The sequence below is a fragment of the Orycteropus afer genome, unplaced genomic scaffold (assembly GCF_000298275.1).
Source record: "Orycteropus afer afer isolate SDZICR_OR568_19922 unplaced genomic scaffold, OryAfe1.0 scaffold00545, whole genome shotgun sequence".
NCBI lineage: Eukaryota > Metazoa > Chordata > Mammalia > Tubulidentata > Orycteropodidae > Orycteropus > Orycteropus afer.
The window spans coordinates 223,374-234,693 of record NW_006922132.1 but is presented as its reverse complement, the minus strand read 5'-3'; the positions used below and the strand labels follow the sequence as shown (position 1 = coordinate 234,693).

Sequence of the window (11,320 nt, the reverse complement as noted above, 5' to 3'; positions counted from 1 at the left end):
TTTTTTACACCATATATATATCCAGTTACATGGCCAGAGGATGACATCTTCCGACAAACTATTAGTCTCCTAATTGTGACAAATATTGGTGCTTATATCCTTTATTTCCTCTTTGCATCACTGAGCTATTACTTTGTCTATGATCATACATTGATGAAACATCCACAATTTTTAAAGGTAAGTGATTTTCTCACCTACTTTGTAACTAATGTTAGAATAAAAATTAACAGTGTGATGTATTTGTGAGATTTTCAGATTAAACTGGTTTTATATATAACCATAAAATAAAGTTTTGAAACCCCTCAAATGAATTCGACGCTTGGTGGGGCTAATCTCGTCTCTCCTTCCTGTTAAATAAATGAAGGCAAATTTAAAAAATGAAAAAAAACTACAAGCCTGGTATCTTGCTACGTATTTAGACATTGCTTTGCTAATAGTGATGAATAAATAAATGCACACATTTATGTTCTTAGTTTAATGGATGACTTTCACAAACTGAAATCTTTTTACTATGTAGGTTTTCATTTGACTAGATAGGAGATTCAAGCTAAGTAGTTTCAGAGTTAATGATAATCATTTTTCTATTTCAGTTATTTGTATTTTTCAGTTACTGAAAATACAGGAAAAAAATAATGAGGCTAGTAGTTAATTATGAAAGGAATAATTATTCCTGAAATCAGAATTTAGAATACAGACTATGTGGAAAGGGAAAAAAAAGTTTTAGAATTTTAGAATTTAAAATATTTAGTGCATTTATGTATCACAAAAAATGTCTTTCTTGGAAACAATTAGTCCTAGAGACTGGTACACCGTTCCATCTACAGCCTGTACAACTGTGAGACCAGAAGAACTACCTGGTGCCAGGCTACCACTGTCATCCACTTGGAAGGGGATCTATGTAGGAGATCCTTGAGAGAGAAGGAGAACAATGTGGAAAAAAACTCAAAATCACTTGGAGAAAAAAAAAGGGGGGGGGGGGACCAGGTTTGCTGGTCCAATAGAGCCTGGTGGAACCACTGAGACTATGGCTTCATATCTAGAATTGAACCCACACCTGTGGTTTCCAGCCAAACAAAATACAGGCATATGAGTTGAACGTTTACCTCAAGTAGATACACTCTTTGGAGAGAACAATCATGGGAGAAAGAAGGGCTACTTATGCACAGGGAGACAGCTCAGGGGGCAGGAATGTATGGAGGGATGGACACTGGGAAGAGGTAACTATGGGGAGGAAGTGGGAGGGAATCTGTTGCATTGTGGTAAACTGGTCAATGACGTGAGACAAAGTATATGTGGACTGCTGTATGGAAAGTGAATTTGCTCTGTAAATCTTCACCCAAATCACAATTAAAAAAAAAAAAAAAAAGAATATCTTTCTTGCGCATGTATTCCCATATATTAAAATTGTAATAGAAATAGTTTAGAGGTAAATACCCTTAAATAAAAAGAGAGTTTTAAAAAATCCAATCTAAAACAATTTTATGCTACTTTTGCTTATAAGGAGCTCTGGTGGCACAGTGAGGGAAGATGGGCAATCAACTTCTGTAAAGAGTTACTGGCTGTGAAGCCCAATGGGGGTCTCTGTGAGTTGGAATCAACTCAGTGGTAGTGAGTTAGGTTTTATTTTTTGTTTGCTTGATGTAGATTTATGTTGATAAGTCAATTTTTCTAATTTTAAGTATCATAAATTTGATTTTCAGAATCAAGTCTATAGAGAAATTAAGTATACTGTCCAGTCGTTGCCATGGATGAGTATTCCCACTGTTTCATTGTTCCTATTAGAGTTGAGAGGTTACAGCAGATTATATGATGACATGGGAGAGTTTCCATATGGTAAGTAAACAATTTAAGTGTCAAGAGGGTGATCTGATCACAGATTGAGTTCTTTGAAAAACCAATCTCCCTCTCTTTGTTCTTCTGTTAAAATAATTATAAATTGTAAATTGTTTAGTTGCTTTTATTCTACTTTCATGGATTCATGTCTTGTCACTTATGTACATTTCTTTAGTGTTGGCTATCAATTTTAAAGTCTGTTGTGGGTAAGATTATACTTGAAGGAAGAGTGGAATGATTAAAGATAGGCCTTTGCATTTGTTTCCCTAATAGGAAATTAAACTCTAAAAAAATAAATAATTGAAGGAATAAATTATAATTGCCAAAAAATCATCAACTACCTATTTTTTTAATTTTTCATTTTCTTGCTATCTGGGAACTATAAATCTTATTGTATATTCTCCCATTTTTCTATGCGTAAATACATCATTAGTTACATTATAAAAATAAAATCTTACTATGCATACTGTTTGGACTCTTATTTTTTTTCTCTTAGAAATATATATGGCCATATTTTCATGTCAGTAAATATTGACATCATATAGTATATTACTACATATAGTATAGTACTACATTCGATAGATATCCATAATTTATTTGATTCCTAATTATTAAGACCTTTAAGTTGTTTCCTTTTCCTCTCTCTTTCTCTATTGTAAACAATCATGGGAGAAAGAAGGGCTACTTATGCACAGGGAGACAGCTCAGGGGGCAGGAATGTATGGAGGGATGGACACTGGGAAGAGGTAACTATGGGGAGGAAGTGCTGTCTTGTGCTGTCTAAACTTTTATGAAATTCTGAGATTATTTCATCAGGATATATTCCTGGTATCTAGTATATAGAAAATAATAATAATTAACAGTTAACATTTATTGAGTGTTTATTATGTACCAGCTACAGTTCTAATACTTCATATGTATCTTAGTGAATAAATGAGACATACAGAGAATTTAAGTTACTCCCCTTGTTACTCAATGAATGAAGTGGATCTTGGATTTGAACCCAGGTTTGCTGGCAGCAGCTCCCTCTCTGTCTAAGTAAGAGATTATTTAGAGTAGGGAACACATATTATACATTAGAGTGATGAGTTGCCTGGGCCTTGAAGACTAGATAGGATTATTAGTAAAAATAAAGGGAGGAAGGGCATTCTGGATAAATGGAACAGTATAAGTAAAGGTCTGGAGACTTTTCAAAATAGGTTGTGGGGAGGACAACCTGGTTAAGGTGGAAATACAGGAATGATGAAGTTGGAGAAATCAGAAATAGTTGGGTTATAAAGTAAATGCCAGGCTTAAGGTATTTAGTAAAAATTTTAAGCAGGAAGATAATATGCAAAGATAATTTGAAGGCAAATTATTAAGTAGCATTATTCTAAAAGATTTAAAAAATAAGCTATCTCAGCAGTGTCCTTTTTCTGTCCTAGATTCATGTAGATATAAAACAGTTGCCATTGAATCGACTCAACGTGTGTCAGAGTAGAACCGTGCTCCATAGGGTTTTCAGTGGCTGACGTTTTGAAAATAGATTGCCAGGCCTTTCTTCTAAGGTGCCTCTTGGTGGACTGAAACTTCCAGTTTTTTGTTTAGCAGCCAAGCACCTTAATGGTTTACACTACCCAGGAGCTGCCTCATAAATATATTTATAGTCTAATTAACTGAGGAAACATTTTAGGTGAGACATTTCATAAAACACTTCAAGTTCTTATAAGAAAGAAATAAGGAAATATTTTGGAGCAAGTTCCAGGGAGTCATGAGAGATTAATTTATAATGTAATGAAATCAGATAGTTTATGGTGTTTGAGCCTGGGATCCCATTTTGCATTTAGATGAACGTGTGAAAGGTGAGCTCTGACCCTGGAAACCAAAACTTAATTATGGTGTTCTCTATTGACTCTTCTAGGTTGGATTCAACTTATTGTTAGTGTAATATCCTTCCTCTTTTTCACCGACATGTTGATCTATTGGATCCACAGAGGCCTTCACCATCGACTTGTATATAAGGTAGAGTCATTTGTAGGAGAAACAGGAAAAAAAATTACACCTTTCAACAGTGTATGATTATAAATTCTATTCTCTATTTCTAAGAATTTTCTCCATTATATACTTAAGTAGCCATAGTCATGATAGGTACCAGGTATGTTTTGTTCATATTCCTTTTTGGGTCTAGTGAGACTATATTAAAATTTTACTCTTTTGGGACAAAGAAAGGGGGCATTTTATGAAATAGTTTTGCCAATTTCAAAGGACATTTTCAGTTAGGTTATTTCCATAGCATGAGTCTGAAAAGCTAAATTAAATGTTATGCTGGATCATATTTGTGGTGCTAATGATGTCCTTTTCTTCTGTAGCGCATACACAAACCTCATCATATTTGGAAGATTACCACTCCATTTGCAAGTCATGCTTTTCACCCTGTGGATGGTTTCCTTCAGGGACTACCTTATCACATATACCCTTTTTGCTTTCCCTTACACAAAGTAGTCTATTTAACTTTATACATCCTGGTCAATATCTGGACAATTTCCATCCACGATGGTAATTATCGTGTCCCCAAAATTTTAAGACCATTTATTAATGGCTCAGCTCATCATACAGATCACCATCTATTCTTTGACTATAACTATGGACAGTATTTTACATTGTGGGATAGAATTGGAGGCTCGTTCAAATATCCTTCTTCTTTCGAAGGGAAGGGACCACTTAGTTATATGAAGAACATGACAGAAGAAAAATGCAACAACCATGCAGGAAATGGTTGGAAAAATGAAAAATTATTCAATGGAGAGTGTACAAAGCATGAGTAGATTATTGCACAATTATTCTTAAGAATTTTTAATAAGTAAAATAATCTCCATACAGCAAAGAGTCTTACCAAGTAAATGGTATAATTCAAAACTCAGCACTGTAGGTACTGCTGAGGAATGACCCTAATGGTAGATCAAAGGAAATGCTGTGAGCACCAAGCTTTTAACTTCATGATTAAAATGCCAGGCGTTGGTTCAAAGGACAACTTGGTTATTTTGAGTCAACAGATCTATAGTTCTATACCCACAATGTCAGTTTTTTAAAAGATAGAAAATAAATTACTGAAGGGACTAAGCTATGTCCTTTTGCCTTAATCCACCCATATGATATGTATTGAGAAATATCCATTGTGCTTAATGATACCAAGACTAAGAACCATATCAAAGAAATACTACTATAAAAATGGTTCTTTGTTTCTGAAATGCTAAGTGTTTGTTTTGGGATGAAGATGATTACTTGTACTTTATTCAGGTGGAAACATAGCAATGTGAAAAAAAAATTCTGAAATAACATATTTAGCAGTTATATAAATGACCCGATTAATAGCAGGTATAATAAGATTACCATCTTCCTACATATAGGAAGCTCATTCCTTGGGGACATTGTCAAATATTTACATTTTACTGATGAATAAATAAAATGGAATTTTAAAAATATCAGTACGACCATGATTTAATCCAGATCTGGAATTGTTTGACTGAAGATTTTGTTTGTTATTATTTAAAGCCATTATTTAATGAGTGTAAAATATTTGAATTTGAATATATTTAGAAAGGGAAATTTGATACCTGAATAATATATTTGACACTACTGATTTTTTAAATATTAAATTGATGCACTGCACTTTTGATAGGTTTCAAAGTTATAAATGTATACTTTTCTATAAAAGGAAATAACTGCCAAATATTTAGGTCAATCACTAAAGATTAGTTTTGAAATCTTCCTCTTCTTCTTCTCCCATCTCCATTTTCTCTGCAAAAAGATTTAACAAATACTTTCATAAAGAAATGTGCATTGTAATATATTAGGAAAACATGGTTTACAAAGGCATCTGTAAGCTATTTATGTGGAATTAATAAAAGTTGATAATGACTATTAATAAAGTGTATCAGTTAAATATTTTAATAGCACAAAGTATTCTTTATACAAATTTTGTGTCAATTGCAACCACAGAAATGATGTGATCTATCAAAACTCTATTAGAATGTCCCCAGATACTCAGTGTTAAGGGGAAAAAGAGAAGAAGGATATCACATTCTGTTTGTACTTCACATGTGTATTTGATTTGAGTGTTTTGCAAGAAGCTGGTCATAAAATTGAATGCCTGGGTTCCAGAAAAAGTTTTTTTTTTTTTTTCTCTTCAAATTTCTGTTATAATGTTATCTTACTTTACTGTACCAATGTACCAACATACCAATTGATATTTTGTAGCTGGTAAATGCAGCTGAGTGCTTCTCACTAGTACCCCCTTTCCTCCTACCCAGTACTCCAATTTTCCTAAGAAAAGAAGGAAATTAAGGAGAAATAAACTTTGTTCCCTAATAATAATGACATTTAATAAGTCAGAATCAACCAGTAGCACGTAACAACAACAACATTTATTGAGATTTTGTCAGGCACTAGTACAAGTCCTTGACATGAGGAGACTGAGACCCAGACAAGTTAAGTAACTTTCCCAGCATGTAGTTGGTTAAGCATTTGTCTGCTGACTGAAAGATTGGCAGTTCTAACTCACCAGCTACTCTGTGAGAGAGAGATGGGGCAATCTCCTTCTGCAAAGATTAAGGTCCATTGTGGATGTTTCTGATCAGTGAGTAGCTTTCCACATAGTCATTTTGAAACTCAGGTTCTGCCTTTCTCTCAGCCCACAAGCCCTCTTTGTTGAGGGAGCAGTTAGGGAAAGAAGGCAAAGTTGACACATGGGGAATTTCTTATGTGTCAGACGTAGAAGTAGTGCATATCATTTCTGTCCACAGTCTATTCGACAAATCTTAGTCACATGGCTCACCTTAGTAAAAGAGATCCTAGAAAGTATCGCTACCCGTGTGCCTGGGAGAAAAGGGAAACAAATCACTTTCTTGAACAACCAGCTAGTTTGCTATATCTAGTAATTTAGTCCCCTCTTTTGGTGGATCCCAAGGTCATAAAGGTATTAAAAAGATGGTTGCCCTCAGAAGTATTTCAAGTTCTCCATGCACTGGTTATTTTAGTCTGATTCCATAACTATAATTTTAAGACTGTTATTCTCCAGATTCTTATATTCCCATGTAGTTTATGGAGAAGAAGGGACGTAATTTATGGGTTGAAGGAGGCTTCCTAAAAGGGTTTAGAAATAATCAAACTAGTTCTCTTCCCTCCCTTCTCAAATTCTGATTGGAGAATTAGAGAAGAGTGGTGTTCTGGTTACCTAGTGCCGCTCTGACAGAATTATCCCTCAAATAGGATGGCCTTAACAAACAGAAGTTTATTCTTAAGATTTGGAGGCTTTAAGTCCAAGTTTGAAGTGCCAGGTTCTAGGGGCTGGGTGAAAGCCTCTCAGCCCTGGGCTTCAGCTCTGCCTCCAGCTCCTGGCCCACTGAAGGTAGAGGCATCTCTTCACTCAGACAGCTGCTGGCTGCTGAGGCTGCCAAGTCCAAGGCTAACAAGTAACAAAGCACAATCCCGATAATACCAAATCACACAGCAGGCCATTAATTCAAGTCAGTTGTAGGTCCCAAGGTTGGTAGAGCATAGCAGGCTGCTGAACAATGATAGCTACATGCAGGGTTCAAGGTGCCATAAGCTGGAGACCATTCCCAAGGCTTCTCCTTATATACAGGAAGCAGATCACATCCCAAAGGCAGCTACTCAGCTATTTGTGGTAGATCCCACCATGGAGGTGATTGCCAGTCTCATCATGGGGAATAACTACCATCAGCTGCCCAGCCACTCAACCAGGCCCAGCCAAGTTGACACACAAACTTAACTACTACAAGTGGGAAGGAAGAGACTAGTTATTAAGCAGTATAGTTATAACATTTTTGTACACCATTGCCTCATTCTCCTAGTCCCCATTAGAGGAATTACGAGGTCCTTGCCATAGGAATATTAAATTAAAAACTACTTTTTCTATTGACTTCAAATTTTTATAGTACAGAGCAGGAAGGGAAAGTCCAAGGGTGTATTTTTCACTCCTATGATAGAAGTTGGAAAGTGGCTGGAGATGCTGAGAAAACACATTCCAAAAACTCAGAAACCTTTATTGAGTCCTCATCTGCCTCCCTATCTCTGAATGCCGTGAGTTTCCAACTTCTCATTGCCCTATGTTGTTGTTGTTGTTATGTGCCGTCGAGTTGGTCTCGACTCATAGCGACCCCTCCTTGGGTTTCCGAGGCAGTATCACTACAGAAGTAGATTGCCCTATCTTCCTTCCGAGGAGTGGCTGGTGGGTTTGAACCACCAGCCTTCTGGTCAGCAGTCAAGTGCTTTAGGCACTACACTACCAGAGCTCCTCATAGCATGATCCATTTTCCCTTCCATCTTCAAGAAGTCAGAGAGAAACTTAGAGAAATTTGGGGTTCAGTTTTTGATACATGGAGTTTACAGTGCAGGCAGATTACTTATATAGAGATGATGTCTGGGAGGAAGATGGAAACTAGGGAGAAAAGTCAGAACAGAGATTTGGGATTAATCCAGATAGAAGAGATGCTTAATGCCATGAGATTGGCAGAGCCAGCATGAAAAAAGATATCTAAAGAAACAAACCAACTTCAGGGTCTTCTGATCTTCTGGTCTTCCCAACTTCTTCAGACTTACAAAACACTTGACTGGCAGTCTTAAATAGCTTTCTATCATCCATTATAGATATATGTTTCTTATTTATTCTAGACCCTGAATGCCTTGAAAGTAAAGACCGTCTGAATCATCATTATATTAAACCATGCATCCTTACAGAACCCAAACATGGTTGAGGTTCAGTAAATACTAGTTGAATGTTCTTCCCCTCAACAAATATTTAATGAACCCTTCTAGGTGCTCCATACTGCACTAGGTGCAAGTACTTTCATCTGTAGACTTGGACTGTGTTTTCAATGAACAACTAATTTCTCATTTAGCAGACATTTGTTTGAAAGCCTTGGAGAGGCAAAGTGGGTAATGTAGAGGAATCAAAGAGGGTCCCTATATCAAAGATGGACTCTATTCCTCTTTTTCATCCAATAAACAAAACCTACCAGTGCTCTGTATTCTGACCATATATGAATCAGTGAAACAAGTACTCATTAGAGGACTGGATGAATCTGTATATGTGGTACTTAACACTGTTCTGCAAACAAAAGAGGACCCTCAAAAATACTGGTTGATTGAGCCAAGAAAGGGCAAACTTAGTAGGACCTCTGTAACTTCAACTGGAGGATAATTCTCCATCTCAGAGGAATTGTGCTAGCCAGGAGCTTTGGAATTAAATAGATGATTTTGAGTCCTGGTTCTGCTACTCGCAGATTGCATGGCCCTTGGTTTCCTCATCTGTATGTTGATGAAAATAGTGCCTATCTCATAGGATTATGTAAGATGTTAATTGCTGCCATTTTGGCTCTGACTCATGGTAACCTTAGGTATAACAGAATGAATCGTTGCCCTGTCCTACATGATCTTTAAATAAGATAGGATCATTATTATGCCAGCTGAGGTTATTCATGTAAATTGTGCTTAATACCTCTTCTTCCTAGGTTCAGTGGCTATTGTCATTACACATATAGTCCTTGATAGTAATCAGTTGGAGGAAAAAAAAAAGCCTAGATATTTTCACCTTAAAATTTGGATGGTGAAAGAAATGAGGTTAACTAGGGCAAGGGGATACAGAGGAAAATCATATAAGTAACATAGTGGCTAAGGCACTTGACTGCTAACCAGAAGGCTGGCGGTTCAAATCCACCAGCCACTCCTCGGAAGGAAGATGGGGCAATCTACTTCTGTAGTGATACTGCCTCGGAAACCCAAGGAGGGGTCGCTATGAGTCGGGTCGGACTCGACGGCACATAACAACAACAACAACAAAATTAATACATTTTTTAACTGTAAAATGTCTTTATAAGGGTTGTAAGATATCTAGAATATTCATTGCTGTGTAGTTTTATGAAAATGCAATTGCTATAAGCCCTAAGACCAATCTACAAGATTTTGAGATAAAATAAAAGAAACATAACTTTCTCTGAAAAGTAAAATAAGTTAAATTTATGAAGAATGACAAGAAGGAAAGCTGTGCTGACTATCTTGTCCACAAACTTAAGGTCAAAGAGGGATTTTGGTATAGAAAGAAAAATACTTATAAATACTTGTTTAATCAGTATTTGCCTTATTAAAGTAATAAGTTTAAAAACCAGTTTTTCTTAAATCTCTAAGCACAATGTGGAGATCTTGTTATTCAGTTAAAAGTTTGGTGAAATTTGTATAAAAATATGAGTAATTGCACTCTCAATTCTTTGACTACCAGTTAACTCACAAATGTGACAGATCAGATTCTCCTTAACATTTAACAGTTTTTACATATTTTGTCAATCACATTTTCTTAAACATTTTGATAGATGATTATATTTGATATCTCATTATCTCAAATACCTCATCTGCCAAAAAGATGACTTGTGTACTCAACAGATTTTCTAAGCACCTTGACCACTCATGAACAGGATAAGGATATTAAAACTTGTTAGTCATTCAAACAAAAGTATTCATACTATAGACTTTTATTCACTTTTATCACTTTTTTTCACTTCTTATGTCATTTCTTTATCTATTGTCTTCTTCTATTTTAAGATTATAGTTTTATTCACCAAACCGTTTACACAGGTAAAAAGTTGACCCCCTTATCTGTGCTGCCAAACAAAGAAACAAAAAGAAACCTAGGACCTTAGAGCATGTTCCAATATCAAGACAGTAACTTTTGTAGTGGCTTTTGTCTGCCACTTCATTAAGAATTTTTCTTGTAAAACGAACTATATGTACAATCAAATATATTTTACTTGTATAGTTCAGTATGTTTTGACAAATGTGTACACCCATGGAACTATTATTCCCAATTAAAATATATTTTCTTTACCAGAAAAAATTTCATCTTTCTTTTCAGTCAGTCTCTTCAACTCCAGCCCCACATAATCACTGGTCTACTTTTGTTACTGGAAGTGAATTTTGCCTCTTTTAGAAATTCACATAAATCATACAGTATGTACTCTTTTTTTTTTTTTTTTGGTCAGTTTCTTTAGCTAGCTGTGTTTTGAGATTCATTCATGCTGTTACATATATTTGTAGTTTGTTCCTACAAACTTATTGCCAAATAGTGTTCCATTATAGTATAGCACCAATTGTTTATCCGTGTATCTGTTGATGGATATTTGGGTTAATTCTTTTTGTTTTGTTTTGTTATTATGAATAAAGCTGCTACAAACATTTTTGTACAAATCTTTGGATTTATGTTTTCATTTTGCTTTGGTAAATACCTATCAGAATTGCTGAGTCATAAGGTAAGGATATGTTTTATAAGAAACTGGCAGACTTATTCAAAGTGGTTGTACCACTGAACATTACTACCAGCAATGATGAGCAATCCAATTGTTCCACATCCTCACCAACATTTAGTATAGTCAGTCATTATTTTAGCCATTCTAGTGGATATAAAGTAGTATCTCATTGTAACTTAATTTACATATTT

The 11,320-nt window shown here is 35.4% G+C and overlaps 1 protein-coding gene across 1 annotated transcript in view; it reads left to right on the top strand.

Moving 5' to 3' along the window:
* Positions 1-4,637, top strand: part of SC5D (sterol-C5-desaturase) — a 7,946-nt gene extending 3,309 nt beyond the window's left edge. The window contains exons 2-5 of the mRNA XM_007955905.2: positions 5-177; positions 1,701-1,833; positions 3,734-3,834; positions 4,182-4,637. Coding sequence (XP_007954096.2) covers positions 5-177; positions 1,701-1,833; positions 3,734-3,834; positions 4,182-4,637 — 863 coding nt within the window. The remainder of the gene's footprint in view (positions 1-4; positions 178-1,700; positions 1,834-3,733; positions 3,835-4,181) is intronic.
* Positions 4,638-11,320: the final 6,683 nt, after the last annotated feature.